We start from the raw sequence: 22,515 nt of genomic DNA on the forward strand, positions 1-22,515 counted from the left end.
ATTGGGGTACATGTGTCTGTTTCAATTCTGGTTTCCTTGGTGTGTATGCCAAGCAGTGGCATACTGCTTTTATATATAGTATCATGTCATCTGCTGGGTCATATGACAGTTCTATTTCCAGTTTTTAAAGGAATCTCCATACCTTCTCTATAGTGGCTGTACTAGTTTGCATTCCCACCAACAGTGTAAGAGGGTTCTCTTTTCTCCACACCCTCTCCAGCATTTATTGTCTGTAGATTTTTGGATAGCAGCCATTCTGACCAGTGTGAAATGGTACCTCATTGTGGTTTTCATTTGCATTTCTCTGATAATGAGTGATGTTGAGCATCTTTTCATGTGTTTGTTAGCCATCTGAATGTCTTCTTTGGAGAAATGTCTATTTAGTTCTTTGGCTCAGTTTTGGATTGGGTTATTTATTTTTCTGGAATTGAGCTGCAGGAGTTTCTTGTATATTTTTGAGATTAATTCTTTGCCAGTTGCTTCATTTGCTATTATTTTCTCCCATTCTGAAGGCTGTCTTTTCACTTTGCTTACAGTTTCCTTTGTTGTGCAAAAGCTTTTAATTTTAATTAGGTCCCATTTGTTTAGTTTTGCTTTTATTTCCATTACTCTGGGATGTGGGTCATAAAGGATTCTGCTGTGATTTATGTCGGAGAGTGTTTAGCTTATGTTTTCCTCTAGGATTTTTATAGTTTCTGGTCTTACATTTAGATCTTTAATCCATTTTATTTTTGTGTATGGTGTTAGAAAATGTTCTAGTTTCATTCTTTTACAAGTGGTTGTCCAGTTTTCCCAGCATCACTTGTTAAAGAGATTGTCTTTAATCCATTGTATATTCTTGCCTCCTTTGTCAAAGATAAGGTGTCCATAGGTGTGTGGACTTATCTCTGGGCTTTATATTTTGTTCCACTGATCTATATTTCTGTTTTTGTGCCAGTACCATACTGTCTTGATGACTGTGGCTTTGTAGTAGAGCCTGAAGTCAGGCAGGTTGATTACTTCAGTTCTATACTTTTCTCTCAAGATGGCTTTGTCTATTCTTGTATTTCCACACAAATTGTGAAATTAATTGTTTCTAGCTCTGTGAGAAATACCGCTGGTAGCTTGATAGGGATTGCATTGAATCTATAGATTGCTTTGGGTAGTATACTTATTTTCACTATATTGATTCTTCCGATCCATGAACATGGTATATTTCTCCATCTATTTGTGTCCTCTTTAATTTCTTACATCAGTGTTTTATAGCTTTCTATATATAGGTCTTTAGTTTCTTTAGGTAGATATATTCCTAAGTATTTTATTCTTTTCATTGCAATGGTGAATGGAATTGTTTCCTTAATTTCTCTTTCTGTTTTCTCATTGTTAGTATATGGAAATGCAAGGGACTTATGTGTGTTAATTTTATATCCTGCAATTTTAGTATAGTCACTGATTAGCTCTAGTAATTTTCTGGTGGAGTCTTTAGGGTTTTCTATGTAGAGGATCATGTCATCTGTAAACAGTGAGAGTTTTATTTCTTCTTTTCCAACCTGGATTCCTTTTATTTCTTTTTCTGCTCTGATTGCTGTGGCAAAAACTTTCAAAACTATGTTGAATAGTAGTGGTGAGAGTGGGCACCCTTGTCTTGTTCCTGACTTTAGGGGAAATGGTTTCAATTTTTCACCACTGAGGATAATGTTTGCTGTGGGTTTGTAAAAGATATGATATAAAAAGACTATAGGACATTAATGAAAGAAATTGAAGACGATATAAATAAATAGAAAGATATTCTGTGCTCAAGCGTTGGAAGAATTAACTGTTAAAATGTCCATACTACACAAAGCAATATAAAAAATTCAATGCAATCCCTATCAAAATTCAAATTTAGCTTTCACAAAAATAGAACAAAGAATTCTAAATTTTTTATGGCACTACAAAAGACCCTGAATAACCAAAGCAACCTTCAGAAAGAAAATAAACTGCTGAAGGCATCATGCTACCTGATTTCAAACTATATTACAAAGACTAGTAATTAAAACTGTATGGTGCTGGTGTGAAAACAGATACGTAGATCAATGTAACAGAATAGTCCTGGAAATAAAGCTATATATATAGCATGTGTATATATATATAACCTATTAATTATATATTATATATATAACTTATTAATTCATGATGAAGAAGCCAAAAATATACAGTGGGGAAAGAACAATCTGTTGAATAAATAGTATTGGAAAAATTGGACAGTCCCATGTAAAAACAGTGATAGTGGATCACTAACTTAAACCATACACAAAAATTAACTCGAAATGGATTAAACATTTGAACATAAGATCTGACACCGAGCCAAGTGTGGCATGGCATACAAACACAGCTGGTGCACAAAACCCCCATGGTGCAAAGGGCAGGGCTGGGGTGTTGATAGAGGGGAGGCATACAAACTTGAGAAGTGCACACAAACCTCCTGGCACAGTCCAGAGAACACATAACCCCCAGAGGGCAGGTGGTAAGACAGAACAAACGCATATAAACCCGGCGACCATGCAGAAGAAGGCATGGGGAGCCGAAACAACTCCACACTAGTCTCACAATGCAGAAGCCAGCCCGGGGAGCCGAAACAAGTCCACACAAGTCCCGTGATGCAGAATGCCACCCAGGAAGCTGATACAAGTGCACACAGTCCAGCCCCGTGACACAGAGGGTGGGCCTCAGGAACTGAGACAAGTGCACACAAGGCCTGCGACTCAGAGGGTGAGCTCAAGGGGGCTACAGGAAGCCCACACAAGTCTCTGTGACACAGAAGGTACAGGAAAAGATCCACACAAGCCCTTACTCAGCAAGCTTGCGCCAGAAGCACAGGGCAGGACAGGGGAACAGAAGCACTGGCAATGATCCCAGGGACAAGTAGGGGGCTGGCAGCACTGCAGATATGCTGAGAGGGTCACTTTGAAGCAGCTGAGTAAATAGACACGCCTAACACTGCCCATATGCTGATCAGGAAGCAACAGTTAGAACTGGACATGGAACAACAGACTGGTTCCAAATAGGAAAAGGAGTACGTCAAGGCTGTGTATTGTCACCCTGCTTATTTAACTTATATGCAGAGTACATCATAAGAAACGCTGGGCTAGATGAAGCACAAGCTGGAATCAAGATTGCTGTGAGAAATATCAGTAACCTCAGATATGCAGATGACACCACCCTTTTGGCAGAAAGTGAAGAGGAACTCAAAAGCCTCTTGATGAAAGTGAAAGAGGACAGTGAAAAAGTTGGCTTAAAGCTCAACATTCAGAAAACTAAGATTATGGCATCCAGTCCCATCACTTCATGGCAAATAGATGGGGAAACAGTGGAAACAGTGTCAGACTTTATTTTTGGGGGCTCCAAAATCACTGCAGATGGTGATTGCAGCCATGAAATTAAAAGTGCTTACTCCTTGGAAGAAAAGTTATGACCAACGTAGATAGCATATTGAAAAGTAGAGACATTACTTTGCCAACAAAGTCTGTCTAGTCAAGGCTATGGTTTTTCCAGTGGTCATGCATGGATGTGAGAGTTGGAGTATAAAGAAAGCTGAGCGCCAAAGAACTGATGCTTTTGAATTGTGGTGTTAGAGAAGACTCCTGAGAGTCCCTTGGACTGCAAGGAGATCCAACCAGTCCATCCTAAAGGAGATTAGCCCTGGGTATTCCTTGGAAGGACTGATGCTAAAGCTGAAATTCCAGTACTTTGGCCACCTCATGCAAAGAGCTGACTCATTGGAAAAGACTCTGATGCTGGGAGGGACTGGGGGCAGGAGGAAAAGGGGACAACAGAGGATGAGGTGGCTGGATGGCATCACCAACTCAATGGAAATGAGTTTGAGTGACTCCGGGAGTTGGTGATGGACAGGGACGCCTTGCATGCTGTGATTCATGGGGTCGCAAAGGGTCGAACACGACTGAGCGACTGAACTGAACTGAACTGAACTGAACACTGCCCAAGCCAGAACACTGACCAAAGGCATACTGAACCTAAAGACACTCCAAAACCTACTACTGGACACTGCACTGCCCTTCAGAGAGACAACAACCAGTTCCATCAACCAGAACATAGGCACAAACTCCCCCTACCAGGAAAACATAATAGGACACTAACGCAACCCCCTTTACAGTGGTAGATTCCACAACCAAGATCTACAACCTTGAGAGTCTTTAAAAAATTTTTTCTTTTTAATTTTTTTTCTCTCTTATAAATCACACTGTTTATTCCTGCAACATATCTCCACCTTCACATTAGCCTTTAGCAGTGCTGTGGAGTTTTCCTCTTTGTTTTTCTTGTTATAAAAATTAAAAAGTTCATTTTAAGATTCTTTCTTTTCATAAATCACACTGTTTATTCCCCAACATATTTCCACCTTCACATTAGCCTTTTGCAGTGCTATGGAGTTTTGCTCTTTGTTTTCCTTGTTTAAAAAAATTTCACTTAAATCTTTTCTTTTTTTCTTCTAAATCACATGGTTTATTCCCTCTACATATTTCTACCTCAAAAGATATTAGCCTTTTGAGGTGCTGTGGAGTTTTCCTCTTTATGTTTCTTGTCAAAAAAAAAAGGAAACAAAAGAAAAAAATTCATTTTAAGATTTTTTTTTTCTTGATCAGTTTTTGATATATTCAACTGCTTTTCCTATAGTTCTTTACTGGCTGTAGCTATTCCTGAATATATATAAATCTCTTTCACATACATCTATTAATCTTTCAGTTCAGTTCAGTTCAGTTCAGTCTCTCAGTTATGTCTGACTCTTTTCGACCCCACAGACTGCAGCATGCCAGGCTTCTCTGTCCATCACTAACTCCCAGAGCTTACTTAAACTCATGTCCATGGAGTCAGTGATGCCATCCAACCATCTCATCCTCTGTCATCCCCTTCTCCTCCTGTTTTTAAATGTCTATAAAATCATTCTTTATGAAACAATAAAGCCCCCTTAAGAAACTAATGTAAAAAGCAATATCTAGACAAATCATGGCATGAATCAAAAATAAAATTTAATATTCAATAAAGAATATTAATCTAATTCTCACTCATAGTTTGATCCCATGGATAAGTGACAGTATTTACAGGCAAGAATGGAAAATTCTAGTGATTATGTGGAAAAGCTGAAAATCAGATTTCCAAATTAATATTTTCCTCAATCTCGAAGGCATGATCATAAAATATGACTCAAATATTTAGTACTAGAACATTTTAATGAAAATAAGACCTAGATATTACATGAGTAAGTTTATAATAATTTTTAAAAAACCTAGCCTACAGTATTATTTACATGAAAATTTCAGATGCATTTGCAACCTCTCATTTTCTGTAAGATCAACATGACATTTCAGTTATAAAACTCCTCAGGCTGGCATAAGATAAATGTTCTGTTTATCTATCTCTGCATGCATTATGTGTGCATGTTTAGTTGTGTCCAACTCTTTTGCAACCCCATGGACTATAGCCTGCCAGGCTTCTCTGTCCATGGAATTCTCCAGGTAAGAATAGTGGAGGAGGTTGCCATTTCCTCCTCCAGGGGATCTTCCCAACCCTGGGATCAAACCCGCGTCTCTTGTGTCTCGTCTCCTGCATTGGCAGGTGGATTCTTTACCACTTGCACCACCTCTAAACTTAGTGGTTTAACAGATTATCTTTCATGGTTTGGGCAGCTGATGAGCTCAGCTGGGCAGTCCTCCCTTGGGTACCTCAAACAATCAGATGGAAGCTGAGATCATAATCAATGAAAGGTGTCTCCACTCAACATCCAGCACCTGAGCTAGGATGACTGAACAACTGGGAATCAATTAGTCAAGCATCTCATTTTCAACATGCCCTCTTCACCTGGCAGGCTTGTACTTTTTCACATAATGGCAGGCTCAAGGTAGGCTGACTTCTTACGAGGTGACTGACTTCCGCAGAAGTTTCAAGAGACCCACGAGGAAAGCGGCAAGGCATCTGACTTCGCTTTGGGAGGCATATAGCCTCACTGCTGTTATAATCTAATTAATGGTAAAAGGAGTCAACAACTAGCCCAGATTCAAGGGAATGGAGGAGTAGATTCCACCTCTTAATGGGGAGATGGCTTGTGTGTATAAGAAGGGAAAGCTGATGGTGGTTATTTTGGAGTCAGCTACCTCAGTAGTGCTTCCCTGGTGGCTCAGACAGTAAAGAATCTACCTGCAATGCAGGAGATCCGGGGTTAATCCCTTGGTCAGGAAGATCCCCTAGAAAAGGGAATGGCAAGCCACTCTAGTATTCTTCCCTAGAAAATTCCACGGACAGAGGAGACTGGTTACAGTCCATGGGTTCATAAAAAGTTGGACAAGACTGAGTGACTAACACCCACCCACCTCTAATATTTTGAGAATACAGTTGACCCTTGAACAACACAAGTTTGAATTATGCAGATACACTTATTCGTGACTTTTCTTCAATAAGCATACAGCCAGATGTTAGTATTACCAGGTTACACATCTGTGGAAACAGAGGGCCCACTATGGACCTGAGCATTCATGGATTCTGGTATTCCCCTCAGGCCCCAACCCACACAGATACCAAAGGTCAACTTATATATATATCCTACTTCTTTATAAAGAATGATGTCACAAAAGAAAACCTAAATTTAACTTCCTAACAAAAGTAGAGAGCTATAAACACATTCATAATTCTGACTGACTTTCAGCATATTTGGATTAACAGTTTATGTGCAGTCTATTTCAAGAATCTAGCATTTGGCCAAAAATTATGTGCACTCCTGTTAACTCAAATATAGTTCCTGAACCAGCAGCACCTGGCAACTTGTCAGAAATGCAGAATATTAGACCCTATTTCAGACCTACTAAATCAGACATATATTTTACAAGATGCGTAGGAGATTCATATGCATATTAAAATTTGAGAAGTGCTGACTTAGGCTATACTCATATATAGCCATCACTTGGTATCCATGAAAGATTGGTTCCAGGATTCCCCACAGATCCCAAAATCTAAGAAGATGCTCAAGTCTTTCATATAAAATGGCATGGTATTTGCATATAACCTATACAGACCTTTCTGTATATTTTAACTCATCTCTCTCTAGATTACTTACGAAATATACTACCATGTAAATACTTTGTACATAGTTGTAAATATAATGTAAATACTATGTAAATATTTGCTCAGTAATGTCCAATTCTTTGTAACCCCACAGACTGAAGCCCACCAGATTCATCTGTCCATGGAATTCCTCAGGCAAGGATACTGGAGTGGGTAGCCATTCCCTTCTCCAGGGGATCTTCCCAACCCAGGAACTGAAGACATGTCCCCTACAGCTTCTGCATTGCAGGCAGACTTTTTACCATCTGAATCACCAGGGAAGCTGGTGTATGGTAAATTGTTGGTATATGGTAAATTCAGGTTTTGCTCCTGAATATTTCTGATGCATGGTCAGTTGAATGTGGAGATGTACAACTCACAGATACCGACAACAGACCTACTAGAATACACAGAGTATCCTCAAACTTGTCAGTTGAAGAAACCTAGAAAAAATGAAGTATTCATCTTCAACTCTGGGGGCGGAGAAGGACGGTATATTTCATTTGAGTTTTAAATGGGAAAAGTAGTTATAACTTGATTACTCCTATAGAACCTTTGAAAAGTTGGAAACCTCATGTGTGAAGGTTTGTGCTTTAATCTTGTTTTCATCTGGGACATCAAGGATCATCACTATGTATGGAGGGAAAAGTTCGATTTATGAGTTTTTTTATATGGCTAGGGAAGCTAAGAACAAAAGACTAAAAACAGTGCAAAAACTTTGAAGTAGGTAGTAGATATGTTATATACATTTAGTTATTAAGATGTAAACACACATGGAAAAAATTTTCACTATTATTATTAGCAAAATATTTAAAATATGTTTCTAGGCAGGTTAACATCATTTCTTGTCATAGATAAAATAAAAGCACATTTAGGAAAAAACTGTTCTTTTAAAGGAAATAAAATTAACTTTTGAAAACATACCATTTCCTTCCCAAAATACGTTCCATCCACTCAAGTCCATTTCTTGCCAGTTTCTTCTTAATTCATCATTCATTTCTATGATCTAAATTGCAAAACAATTAAGATGCCTATGAGAAACTTCATAAAAATCCAGTAAGTTCAACATCCAAATAAGTTCAAGATAATTTGAAATTTGCCAGTCATTACTTTATCTGTTAAGTATCTGGATGCAAATGTTATCTAGAAAAGTATATTTAAGTCTGTTATAGATAAAACTATTTTAGGAATAGCTAACACTTTAGTTTGTTTCCAAATGGCATCAGATACAAGCCTAGATTAAAATTTAAGCACCAGATTTTCCAATTTTTTTTTTTTTTTTTTAAATTTCCAGTCTCAGTCCGTTCTCAGAACACGCTCCATCACCTAGTTCCCAGAACTCAGATTGCGCAGTGGTCACGTCATCATCGACCAGGGCTCGCAGAGCGGCAGGGGCCACCCTAACCTCACCCAAACCTAAACCTAACTGCCTCCCCCTAACCTCCCAGCCCCCGGGTCCCTGGCCCCATTTCGCCAGACACGTTTTCATAATCCTCTCAGGCTCCGGGCCAGCGGCGCCGCAGGCATGGGGCCCGATCATATAAGGAAAATACTGCGGCCTCATCCGGGAGCTGCATCGTGGACCCGGGGGCGATCCTGTCCCCTACGCCACTCGCTACACCCCACACCTACCAACCTCCCTGCCCCGCTTCGCGCGCCCAGGCCTCCCGGGCTTGTCCAGCCGCCTCGGGCCCCCGGCCCCGGGCTGTTCTGCGCAGCCGCCCACCCAGATTTTCCAATTTTTTAGAAAAGATACTTAACACTTCGAATAGTTCGGTTCAGTTGCTCAGTCATATCCGACTCTTCACGACCTGAGGGACCACAGCACGCCAGGGATCCCTGTCCATCACCGGAGTTTACTCAAACCTATGTCCATTGAGTTGGCGATGCCATCCAACCATCTCATCCTCTGTTGTCCCCTTTTTCCTCCTGCCTTCAATCTTTTCCAGGATGAGGATCTTTTCCAGTGAATCAGCTCTTCACATCAGGTGGCCAAAGTATTGGAGTTTCAGCTACAACATCAGTCCTTCCAATGAACATCCAAGACTGATCTCCATCAGGATGAAATGGTTGGATCTCCTTGCAGTTCAAGGGACTCTCCAGAGTCTTCTCCAACACCACAGTTCAAAAGCATCAATTCTTTGGCACTCAGCTTTCTTTATAGTCCAACTCTCACATCCATACGTGACCACTGGAAGAACCATAGCCTTGACTAGACAGACCTCTGTTGACAAAGTAATGTCTGCTTTTGAATATGCTATCTAGGTTGGTCATAACTTTTCTTCCAAGGAGTAAGCATCTTTTAATTTCATGGCTGCAATCACCATCTGCAGTGATTTTGGAGCCCAGAAAAATAAAAGTCTGACACTGTTTCCACTGTTTCCCCATCTATTTGTCATGAAGCAATGGGACCGGATGCCATGTTAGTTTTCTGAATGTTGAGCTTTAAGCCAACTTTTTCATTATCCTCTTTCACTTTCATTAAGAGGCTCTTTAGTCCTTCACTTTCTGCCATAAGGGTGGTGTCATCTGCATATCTGAGGTTATTGATATTTCTCCTAGCAATCTTGATTCCAGCTTGTGCTTCCTCCAGCCCAGCGTTACTCATGATGTACTCTGCATATAAGTTAAATAAGCAGGGTGACAATATACAGCCTTGATGTACTCCTTTTCCTATTTGGAACCAGTCTGTTGTTCCATGTCCAGTTCTAACTTGCTTCCTGACCTGCATACAGGTTTCAAGAGGCAGGTCAGGTGGTCTGGTATTCCCATCTCTTGAAGAATTTTCCACAGTTTGTTATGATCCACACAGTCAAAGGCTTTGGCATAGTCAATAAAGCAGAAATAGATGTTTTTTTTCTGGAACTCACTTGCTTTTTTTGATGATCTAGTCGATGTTGGCAACTTGATCTCTGGTTCCTCTGCCTTTTCTAAATACAGCTTGAACGCCTGGAAGTTCATGGTTCACATACTGTTGAAGCCTGGCTTGGAGAATTTTGAGCATTACTTTACTAGTGTGTGAAATGAGTGCAATTGTATGGTAGTCTGAACATTCTTTGGCATTGCCTTTCTTTGGGATTGGAATGAAAACTGACCTTTTCCAGTCCCGTGGCCACCACTGAGTTTTCCAAATTTGCTGGCATATTGAGTGCAGCACATTCACAGCATCATCTTTCAGGATTTGAAACAGCTCAGCTGAAATTCTGTCACCCTCACTAGCTTTGTTGGTAGTGATGCTTCCTAAGGCCCACTTGACTTCGCATTCCAGAATGTCTGGCTCTAGGTGAGTGATCATATCATCATGATTATCTGGGTTGTGAAGATCTTTTTGTATAGTTCTTCTGTGTACTCTTGCCACCTTTTCTTAATATCTTCTGCTTCTGTTAGGTCCATACAATTTCGGCCCTTTATTGAGCCCATCTTTGCATGAAATGTTCCCTTGATATGTCTAATTTTCTTGAAGAGATCTCTAGTCTTTCATATTCTCTTGTTTTCCTCTATTTCCTTGTATTGATCACTGAAGAAGGCCTTTTCTCTCCTTGCTATTCTTTGGAACTGCATTCAAGTGGGTATATCTTTCTTTTTCTCCTTTGCTTTTCACTTCTCTTCTTTTCACAGCTATTTGAAAAGGTCTCCCTAGACAGCCATTTTGCTTTTTTGCATTTCTTTCTCTGGGGGTGGTCTTGATCCCTGTCTCCTGTACGATGTCACAACCTCCATCCATAGTTCATCAGGCACTCTGTCTATCAGATCTAATCCCTATCACACCTGAATGGTCTAGTGGTTTTGCCTACTTTCTTCAATTTAAGTCTGAATTTGGCAATAAGGAGCTCATGATCTGAGCCACAGTCAGCTCCTGCTCTTGTTTTTGCTGACTGTATAGAGCTTCTCCATCTTTTGCTGCAAAGAATATAACCAGTTTGATTTTGGTATTGACCATCTGGCGATGTCCATGTGTAGAGTCTTCTCTTGTGTTGTTGGAAGAGGGTGTTTGCTATGACCAGTGTGTTCTCTTGGCAAAACTCTATTAGCCTTTGCCCTGCTTCATTCTGTACTCCAAGGCCAGATTTACCTGTTAGTCCCAGTGTTTCTTGACTTCCTACTTTTGTATTCCAGAACCCTATAATGAAAAGGACATCTTTTTTGGGTGTTCATTCTAGAAGGTCTTGTAGATCTTCAAAGAACCATTCAACTTCAGCTTTTTTCAGCATTACTGGTCGAGGCATAGACTTGGATTACCATGATACTGAATGGTTTGCTCTGTAAATGAACAGAGATCATTCTGTCATTTTTGAGATTGCACCCAAGTACTGCATTTCGGACTCTCTTGTTGACTATGATGGCTACTCCATTTCTTCTAAGGGATTCTTGCCCACAGTGGTAGATAAAATGTGTCTAGTTAAATTAACCCATTCCAGTCCATTTTATTTCACTGCTTCCTAAAGATGTCAAGGTTTAGTCTTGCCATCTCCTGTTTGACCACTTCCAATTTGCCTTGATTTATGGCAATGGCACTCCACTCCAGTACTCTTGCTTGGAAAATCCCATGGATGGAGGAATCTGGTGGGCCGCAGTCCATGGGGTCACTAAAAGTTGGACATGACTGAACGACTTCATTTTCACTTTTCACTTTCATGCATTGGAGAAGGAAATGGCAACCCACTCCAGTATTCTTGCCTGGAGAATCCCAGGGACGAGGGAGCCTGGCAGGCTGCCATCTACGGGGTCATCTACTTAGTAGCAGCAGCAGCAGTAGCAGCATGGACCTAACGTTCCAGGCTCCTCTGCAATATTGCTCTTTACAGCATCAGACCTTGCTTCAGTCACCAGTCACGTCCACAACTGGGTGTTGTTTTTGCTTTGGCTCCATCTCTTCATTCTTTCTGGAGTTATTTCTCAGCTGATCCTAAGTAGCATATTGACCACCTACCAACCTGGGGAGTTCATCTTTCAGTGTCCTATCTTCTTGCCTTTTCATACTGTTCATGGGGTTATATTTATGATTTTCAGTGATTGTATTTGTTATGTAAAATGTTATACTGTATACACTGTCTCCATATATACCACCTGTAATTTTCAAGGAAAATTACAGAAATTTTCAAATTTCATTAATTTTAAAATTAAGATGTTTGTGTTAGGAGGTACAAATTGTGATACCTGAAATTCTACCTGTACCTGGGACTCTTTTCCTAGCACAGTCTGGTTTCCAACAACTCAAATACTGGAGTCTTTCCCATTATTCCCTTTAAAAATTTGGGGGCCCTCTCTGGGACACATTTCTGGGAGTAATCCTTTTTAATTAATGGATAATTGAGGAAAGAGAAGTTCATAGAGATATATAGAATAACAAGATTTGCATCATACATTTGTACCAGACCTAAACTAAATTTTGGAATCACTTTCCAGCTTACGGTCTATTATAAAAGGCCCTACATGCTCAATTGCTATTGTGTTTGACTCTTTGTGACCCCATAGACTGTAGCCCACTAGGCTTCTCTGTCCATGGAATTTTTCAGGCAGGAATTCTGGAGTGGGTTGCTATTTCCTTTTCCAAGGCATCTTCCCTACCTAGGGATTGAATTTGCATCTCTTGAGCTTCCTGCATTGGCAGCGGGATTTTTCACCACTGTGCCACTTGAAAAGCCGAAGAGGCCCTGCAACGGCTTCTTAAAAGAATAGATTCATTTTGCATTTTCTTTCCAGTACTTTATATTGGATTAAGTTAGTAGTTAGGACAAGTGTTTACCACCAATTTGCTATATACATTATGGACTTACTTTATATGATCTCATTAATCTTCTCATCAGATTTAGGATTGTAGGTACAATTGAGACTCCAATCCCAGAGCTCATGTTCTTTACCATTTTCACACTGTTTTGACGTGAGAAACAGGTCCTACTCATTAAGGTCAAGATAAGTATTTGAGAGGGGCTCTCCTGGAGCCTCAGATGGTATACAATCCACCTGGAATGCAGGGCACCTGGGTTCAATCCCTAGGTTGGGAAGATCCCCTGGAAGAAGGGAAAGGCTACCTACTCCATTATTCTTGCCTGGAGTTCACGGACAGAAGAGCCTGGTGAGCTACAGTTCATAGGGTCGCAAAGAGATGGACACGACATAGTGACTAAAGAACAAAGTATTTGGGGAAAGAAGTAATTACAAAACAGCCTCTGTCGCCTCTCTAAGGAGTGCTAGATTAACTGAGGCAGTTTGTGAAATCTAGGGGGCAGGATGGCTGTGGGAGGGGTGTTCTATTGAGGTCCTGCCTCCCAGCTCCTGGGAAGAGTGTGGAAGCCCCGCCCCTACGCGCGCCCTCCCCATCCCCTGCAGGAAGCCGCACCCCGCCCAGCTGCCAACCTCGGGACAGAATGGCTCGAGCGGGCAGTGGCCACGCGAAGCCCTGCTCACAGGATGGAGGTGACGGCCGCTGCAGTTTGGGAAGCTGAAGATTAAGGGAGAGGCGAGGAGATCAGGAAGGAAAGGAAAGCCTCACCCCCAACTGCCCGTTTTTATCAGTAGGTTACAGCTTGGCAAGGAAGAGGGAGTACTCCTAAGGTGTCTCCCAAGAGACTCCTGAGGCCCAAGGGTTTTGCTTGGAATCTGAGTCTGGGCTTTAGCACTAGGGTGACGTGGAAGTCACGCAGAGATAAAGCCTGAAGGCCGCTTTGGATAGATCTTTCTCCTTGTGTGTAGTCATGTAGTCATCCAGCAATGTCTATAAGGTTTCAAATTTTAAACATACTAGAAAACGTTAGACTTGAATTGGGTGATCTTAGCCAGATTTTATGGCTTCAGATTGCAGGAATTGCCATCTATTCCACTGCAGCCTGTATTTCTTAACTAAGAATGTTAATACTATCTATTTATTGAAGTTGGAGATGGAGTTTGACTCACTAGTATAAAAACCAAAGTTGCTGAGATTAAAAAATACCAGTAATGATATTAAGGTATTTAGATGATCTAGACATATTCTTGAAATTTTAGATTTTGGCAAACTAGTGTTTATGGATTCATAGTTGCTAAAAAGAATCTTTGGGATGGTAATAATCCAATCAGTTTTACAGGTGAGAAAATAGAACCCAGAATTACTAACTCTGAGTTGCCTGAGTGGCCACAACTGTTCTAGTACTTTACTAGTTTAACTTCAAATGTTGATATTACCATAAACAAAAAAAGAAGTACTGAAAGAAATCATACATTTTACTGCAAAACCGAATAAAAGGTGACTCAAGATATCAATTACTTCTGTTCATGGACATGAATAATTAAGAGTGACCTGTTAATTTATTCTCCATCTTTTGGGTGATATCACCTTTAACATTTTTAATCATCAAAATCTTCTGTTTCTTTTAATACTAACAACACAATACTGAGCTCTCTCCAATTCTGCCTTGAAATTGTTTTCTCTGCTTGCTTATACTTTTAATCACACTTTTTACTCCTCCTTAAGCCACTGTAAATTAATGTAAAATTCCTTTTTCTAGTTTTGAAAGTCCGGTTTCAGTGGTTATCAACTTTGAGCAACATTAGGAGAGCCACAGCCATATCTTATATCAAAGTTCTCCTAACAATCTCAGGTCCATTTCGTTTAGCCCATACTTTTTCATCTCTGCACTGAAGATGCTGAATTTGACTCCAAAGTACACAGTTATTTCTAACACACTAATTTTCCCCCTTGTCATGAATATTCATTAGCAGGACATGGGATTTCAGTTAGTTTTCAGTTAATATGGCCAGTATTACAATTGACCATATTTAACTGCTTCTGAAAAGGTTTTTTCCATAAAATCTTTTAAACTAATCAGTGGATGAGTGGGGAGTAGATTTCCACCCTACTGAAATTGGACTCAGAATCACTTTAACTCCCCCATTTCTCCTTTTGTTATATATTTGTCTCTATGTTTATTCAGTGACATTACAGAGTGTCACACTCAGTGCTGAACACATTACAAGACATTCCTTGCCCTCCAGATGAGAAATATTATTGCAGTGTAATATAATTGTTACGGGGTTAGTAAGCATGTACTACCCAGGAGGTGCAGTGGTAAAGAATCCACCTGCCAGTGCAGGAGACTTAAGAGATGGGTGTTCGATCCCTGGGTCAGGAAGATTCTCTGGAGTAGGAAATGGCATCCCACTCCAATATTCTTGCCTGGAGAATCTCATGGACAGAGAAGCCTGGTGGGCTACAGTCCATGGGGTCACAAGGAGTCAGAAATGACTGAGAACACACACAGCATATACTATGGAAGCGTAGAGGGGCACCTACTCTCTTAGAGAAACCTGTGGAAGAAACTAGGAAGCAGTTAAGGAAGTATACAGGAGGAGAAAAATAAACATATTTCAAGCAGGAGAAATAGTATGTGCCAATGCATTGCTTAGTGCAAGAAATCCTACATTGCTGGTTCTTGAGAAATGGAGATTGGATAAGAATGATAGGCTGTACCTTCATCGTAAAGGATCTCCTAGGCCTCTAAGGATTTGGTAGATTTTATCCCAAGGATGTGGGAAGCTAATAAAGCTTTTAAGCAGGGAAGCACACATTAAGATTCAGAGAATACTTTAGCCAAGTTAATGGCAGGTAGAGAGAGCAGGCTGCTTGAGAATTCAGACAGTGCCGTTGATCCAGACTAATGAGATATAGGCTCTGTGGTAACAAATAGAGAAAGTTCACTTGACAATTATTGAGGCCTTCATTGCCTTGTGAGGATCTTCAGTTTAGATTCTCTGGGATGAGGCCATAATAGAATTAGAGAGAGGTTTCACATTTGGCTAGATTCACATTACTGGAAGAATGGAGGGTCATTTTTCTGTATTCCTTATTCAAAGTGATCTCTGTTCATTTCCCTGGCAAACCATTCAGTATCACAGTAATCCAAGTCTGTGTCCCGATCAGTAACGCTGAAGAAGCTGAAGTTGAATGGTTCTATGAAATCCTACAAGACCTTCTAGAACGAACACCCACAAAAGATGTCCTTTTCATTATAGGGGACTGGAATACAAAAGTAGGAAGTCAAGAAACACCTGGAGTAACAGGCAAATTTGTCCGTGGAATACAGAATGAAGCAGGGCAAAGGCTATCAGAGTTTCGCCAAGAGAATGCACTGGTCCTAACAAACACCCTCTTCCAATAACACAAGAGAAGACCCTACACATGGACACCACCAGATGGTCAATACCAAAATCAGACTGGTTATATTCTTTGCAGCCAAAGATAGAGAAGCTCTATACAGTCAGCAAAAACAGAAGCAGGAGCTGACTGTGGCTCAGATCATGAGCTCCTTATTGCCAAATTCAGACGTAAATTGAAGAAAGTAGGGAAAACCACTAGACCATTCAGGTATGACCTAAATCAAATCCCTTACAATTATACAGTGGAAGTCAGAAATAGATTCAAGGGATTAGATCTGATAGAGTGCCTGATGAACTATGGACGGAGGTTTGTGACATCGTACAGGAGACAGGGATCAAGACCATCCCCAAGAGAAAGAAATGCAAAAAAGCAAAATGGCTGTCTGAGGAGGCCCTACAAATAGCTGTGAAGAGAAGCAAAAAGGAAAGATATACCCATATGAATGCAGAGTTCCAAAGAATAGCAGGAGAGATGAGAAAGCCTTCCTCAGTGATCAATGCAAAGAAATAGAGGAAAACAGTATAATGGGAAAGACTGAGAGATCTCTTCAAGAAAATTAGAGATACCAAGGGAACATTTCATGCAAAGATGGGCTCGATAAAGGACAGAAATGGTATGGACCTAACAGAAGCAGAAGATATTAAGAAGAGGTGGCAAGAATACATAAGACCTGTACAAAAAGATCTTTACGACTCCGATAATCATGATGGTGTGATCACTCACCTAGAGCCAGACATCCTGGAATATGAAGTCAAGTGGGCCTTAAGAAGCATCACTACCAACAAAGCTAGTGGAGGTGATGGAATTTCAGCTGAGCTGTTTCAAATCCTAAAAGATGATGCTGTGAATGTGCTGCACTCAATATGCCAGGAAACTTGGAAAACTCAGCGGTAGCCACAGGACTGGAAAGGGTCAGTTTTCATTCCAATCCCATAGAAAGGCAATGCCAAAGAATGCTCAAACTACCATACAATTGCACTCATCTCACGCACTAGTAATGCTCAAAATTCTCCAAGCCAGGTATCAATAGTATGTGAACCATGAACTTCCAGATGTTCAAGCTGTATTTAGAAAAGGCAGAGGAACCAGAGATTAAATTATCAACATTCGCTGGATCATCAAAAAAAGAAAGAGTTCCAGAAAAACATCTATTTCTGCTTTATTGACTATGCCAAAGCCTTTGACTGTGTGGATCACAACAAACTGTGGAAAATTCCTCAAGAGATGGGAATACCAGACTACCTGACCTGCCTCTTGAAACCTGTATGCAGGTCAGGAAGCAAGTTAGAACTGGACATGGAACAACAGACTGGTTCCAAATAGGAAAAGGAGTATGTCAAGGCTATATATTGTCACCCTGCTTATTTAACTTATATGCAGAGTACATCATGAGTAACGCTGGGCTGGAGGAAGCACAAGCTGGAATCAAGATTGCTGGGAGAAATATCAATAACCTCAGATATGCAGATGACACCACCCTTATGGCAGAAAGTGAAGAACTTAAAGAGCCTCTTGATGAAAGTGAAAGAGGATAATGAAAAAGTTGGCTTAAAGTGCAACATTCAGAAAACCAAGATCATGGCATCTGGTCCCATCACATCATGGGAAATAGATGGGGAAACAGTGGAAACAGTGTCAGACTTTATTTTTCTGGGCTCCAAAATCACTGCAGATGGTGACTGCAGCCATGAAATTAAAAGACGCTTACTCCTTGCAAGGAAAGTTATGACCAACCTAGATAGCATAGTAAAAAGCAGAGATATTACTATGCCAACAACAGTCTGTCTAGTCAAGGCTACGGTTTTTCCAGTGGTCACGTACAGGTGTGAGAGTTGGACTGTGAAGAAGGCTGAGAGCCAAAGAATTGATGCTTTTGAACTGTGGTGCTGCAGAAGACTTGAGAGTCCCTTGGACTGCAAGGAGATCCGACCAGTCCATCCTAAAGGAAATTAGTCCTGAATATTCATTTGAAGAACTGATGTTGAAGGTGAAACTCCCAATACTTTGGCCACCTGATGTGAAGAGCTGACTCATTTGAAAAGACCCTGACGCTGGGAACAATTGAAAGCAGAAGGGGACGACAAAGGATGAGATGGTTGGATGGCATCACCGACTCGATGGACAGGAGTTTGAGTAAACTCCGGCAGTTGGTGATGGACAGGGAGGCCTGGTGTGCTGCAGTCCATGGGGACGCAAAGAGTCGGACACGACTGAGTGACTAAATTGAACTGTGGGATCTGGTTTTCAAAGAACACATGCACTATGAATACTCAAATCTAAATTTTAAAAATCTGTATCTTCCCATGTTCTGACAAATTTCGATCCCACAGCCCAACGATTTCCATTTAAGAGACAGCAACTTCTCATGTTACCCCCAAATAGAGGTAAATAACAGGATTTTTGAAGTTACGTTTTATCTTTTCTCTAAATTGTATTTCCTTACTTTTTCCCCACCCCGTTACTTTTCCCCTTTTCCTTTACACAAGATTGATAACTTGTCCGATACACCAGAATGTTTTATTTTTCCCCGCATAGGATGGAACCCAGTGTATTAGTTCAGGCTGCAATAGCAAAATACTATAGACTGGGCTTTAAAAGCACAACAGGCATTTTCTCCTAGTTCTAGAGGCTAGAAGTCTAAGGTTAAGGTGCTGACATAATTGGTTTCTGGTAAGAGCTCTACTCCTGGATTAGAGGGCCGCTTTTTCTCTCTGTTCAGCAGCTGGAATAGGAATTGGGATGTTGGTGAAACGGTAACAGGGAATAAGCAAACTCTGTGGTATCTCTTCTTAAAAGGGCACTAATCCCACCAGGAGTGCCCCAGCCCTAACCTCACTAAACCTAACTGCCTCTTTAAAAGGTTCATCTGCAAATGCCATCTCACTGTGGGGTCAGGGCTTTAACTGAAAAATTTGGAGGATACAATTTAGTCCATGTTGTTGATGTTCAGTCATCCAGGCATGACTCTCTGGACTGTAGCATACCAGGCCTCCCTGTCCCTCACCATCTCCCGAATTTGCCGAAGTCCATGTCCACTGCATCGGTGAAGGCATCCAGGCATCTCATTCTCTGATGCCCTCTTCTCCTTCTGCCCTCAATCTTTCCCAGCATCAGGGATTTTTCCAATAAGTCAGCCCTTTGAGTCAGATGACCAAAGTAATCATCTGATGAGAACAGTTGACTCACTGGATTGAGTAAATCAAACACCCAAGAACAGTTAAGTATTTTTCAATTTAGAGTTTATAACCAATAGTTATTATGAAGGTTGTTTCTTGATAATAAAATGAATTAATAGTCTATATTAATTTTTTATAGTTTTGGAAAAATTTTCAATATACAAACAGGCCAGTGATTCCTTATTTACAAAACAACCATTTTAACACATGATAGTACACAGATAGTTTAAACCCGATTCATTATTTTATGACCATATTGACTTCAACAGTAACAAATTTTCTTAAACATAATTATGTAGCTTCTGGAAGATGGGTTAAATGATGAAAAAATGGGCGACCATGAACACACCCTTTAATTTCATTTCTAAACTGGTGCTTCATTCTGTAGATAATATCGTGGATGTCCTCTTTTGATAAGTACATGGGTAATTGTCTAGACAGACGTACTGCTTCTCCCTGTGAAGAGAAAGCCATACATTTTACTGTGATATACATGAAGCAGAAAACAGGTTTTTACTGGCAAATAGGAAGACAGAAAATTGATTATATTCTTTAATTATTTACTCACTCAATAAATATTTACTAAACAACAATTATGTGCTAGTCACTGTTGTAGGTTCTATAAATACAGCAGAGAACAAGAAAAGCAACATCCTTGCTCTTCTGAAACTGACAATCTAGTGCAGAGAAGCAGAAAGATAAAAAGATAACCTAGACAACCTAGGGGGGTGGAATGGGGTGGGAAATGGGAGGGAGGCTCATGTCGGAGGGAGTATATGTATACCTATGACTCATTCATGTCGATGTACGGCAGAAACCAACACAACATTGTGAAGCAATTATCCTCCAATTAAAAATAAATAAATTCTTTAAAAGATAAAATTTCAGCAAGTAACTGCACAAAATTAAACTGAGTCATGTGATAAAGAGAGTATGGTTAGGGAAAATTTCCTCCAGGTGACATTTAAGCAGCTTATCCTCTTGTAAACAGATAACAAACCTTATAGGATTTCAAAATCATTTACTATTTTATTAAGAAAGTTAAATACCTTAAAATCTAGCCAATCTACATAAGCTAATAATACATACCTCTAAATAACTTATCACTTTTCGAGGTCTACATTCATAAACTTCCTTTGCATTTTTGTTTAATATAGCATTAAGGATTTCTTTTAAATCCATCACTCCATAGAATGGAAGGCAATTAGCCATTCCTTCTATTTCCAAGTAGTTTTCAGCAATGGAAACTCCTAAAAGAAAAATATATATAAAACTACATATAGTTAAATTTTGTTTTAACTGTATTCCAGAAAATGTCTAAGAAAAACAAAATCACTGTTAAAATATCTGGTGAACATTCATTAGAATCTAATATTGTCAGAAAAAGTTTTGTTCCCTAGTTGAAGAACAAATAATAATTTCCCATAGGATTTCACATTCACATTAAGTCATAAGTGCTCAAAGAAACCACATGTACTTTATATCATTTAATCTCAGATATTATTGTTCTGTTCCCTACATTTGTTTAGAACATTTCTTACTTTGGAGAGAAAATGGAGTCCCATGATATTTATAAAAATAATACTGGCTTAAATGTTTTAGCAACTGTTGCTATTCAAATTCTATCCTACTGGTTTAATATCTAAAAGCCTGAATTATTTTGAAGATTAGTTTATCTTACAAGTTATTATAAAAATATAGTAAGTTATTTTTTCCAGCTTTATTTAGATGTTTGACACATAACACTGTGTAAGTTTAAGGTACACAAAGTGTTGATAAATATACATATAAGCTACAAAATAATTACCACTATAGTAACTTATTAATATATTAGCAGTTTGAGGAAATGAAATACTAATGTTTAGTTTTTAGAATAATGTTTAAATCTGACATATCTATTATTTGAACTTCCCAAACATCAAATTTAGCTTTAGAACACATTTTATGATTTTTAGAAAACAGCAAAGATTTGGGGTTTTTGGCTCTATCTGTGTAACAGTATTCTTAATATTGCAGACCAAATAAGCTATCAAAGGGAAAATTTTAAAAGAGGAGTGATGTAGCTTGAAGAGTTTCAGGTCCTGAGATGAACCCATTCCTAACCTGCCATTTACAAACTAGTTCCTTGACCTGAATGGCAGATGCACTGGTGGTATAACAAACAGAGCAGGCATCCTAATGTTCCTCCCAGGAAACAACTGGAGAACAATATAAGATGATACATAATCAAGTGTTCAGGGATAAAATACAGAGTTCAGTAAAGGGAGACAAAATGCGAGTTTGAGCAACCAACCAAACTTAAATGGGACTTGAAACAGGGATTAGACAGGCAAAGAGGAAGTAGCAAAATATTCTAGTAAACATCTTATATATATATACAGATAGAAAAAATTTATCAGTCAAGAGACTCTTCATTATTGCTAGTTCTATATTATCTGCAGTATGATGAGACTGAAACATTTAATACTGACTACCTAAATGCAGGAAAATTTTGTGGATATGGGTAAAAATTGCTGTGTGTGCTTAGCCGCTCAATTGTGTCTGACTTTTTGCAACCCCATGGACTGTAGCCCACCAGGCTCTTCTGTCCATGGGGATTCTCCGGCAAGAATACTGGAGTGGGTTGCTGTGCCCTCCTCCAGGGGATCTTCCCAACCCAGGGACTGAACCCAGGTCTCCTGCATTGCACATGGATTCTTTACCATCCTGAGTTACCAGAGAAGCCCGGGTAAAAAGTATATGGGAACAAATGAGGAAATTGAACAATATGTTAATCTCTGTGTTTGCAGAATATAGAATATAGATAAGGAAAACTTAGGAGACATTTGGAATCACGTTCAAGAAGTTTTCATAAAATTCTGTGAAATGCTTCCCCATTTTCTGAAAATACTTTAATAAGTGGTCTGACAAGCTTGCAGTTCCCAAAATGGGTAATTCTCACTGATACAGAATAAAAGCTATTCTCATTAACAATCATATTTCTTTAAGGTCACATTAAGAATCCTTTTCCTTAAAGCCAAATGTATTCTTCCTCTTTTTCAAGTGCTTTTATCCAAAGATGTTTTCTGGCAACTGGCAAACTGCTGATCAAAAGTTAGTCCAATACAGTAAAACTTGCTAAAAGACTTGAGTAATAAG

At 39.6% G+C, this 22,515-nt stretch overlaps 1 protein-coding gene and 2 non-coding genes across 16 annotated transcripts in view; all 3 read right to left on the bottom strand.

The window, feature by feature from the left end:
- Nucleotides 1-22,515, bottom strand: part of PMS1 (PMS1 homolog 1, mismatch repair system component) — a 334,072-nt gene that overhangs the window by 206,386 nt on the left and 105,171 nt on the right. For 9 of the 14 annotated variants that reach the window (XM_069576900.1, XM_069576893.1, XM_069576911.1 and 6 more), the window contains 2 exons: nucleotides 20,467-20,627; nucleotides 19,424-19,833 (listed from right to left, as the gene is read on the bottom strand). In XM_069576900.1, the coding sequence (XP_069433001.1) occupies nucleotides 20,612-20,627 (16 nt within the window). In that variant the 3' untranslated portion in view covers nucleotides 19,424-19,833; nucleotides 20,467-20,611. Of the gene's footprint in view, nucleotides 1-7,992; nucleotides 8,075-19,423; nucleotides 19,834-20,466; nucleotides 20,628-22,515 lie in introns of those variants that run through there. The other 5 variants (XM_069576897.1, XM_069576898.1, XM_069576895.1 and 2 more) reach the window with 1 other exon arrangement.
- Nucleotides 8,360-8,442, bottom strand: LOC138434888 (small Cajal body-specific RNA 18). The gene has a single exon (XR_011254947.1). It is a non-coding gene; the product is annotated as a small Cajal body-specific RNA 18 (non-coding RNA).
- LOC138434907 (small Cajal body-specific RNA 17) lies at nucleotides 8,518-8,659 on the bottom strand. The gene has a single exon (XR_011254964.1). It is a non-coding gene; the product is annotated as a small Cajal body-specific RNA 17 (non-coding RNA).

The sequence above is a fragment of the Ovis canadensis genome, chromosome 2 (genome assembly GCF_042477335.2).
Source record: "Ovis canadensis isolate MfBH-ARS-UI-01 breed Bighorn chromosome 2, ARS-UI_OviCan_v2, whole genome shotgun sequence".
NCBI classification, from domain to species: domain Eukaryota; kingdom Metazoa; phylum Chordata; class Mammalia; order Artiodactyla; family Bovidae; genus Ovis; species Ovis canadensis.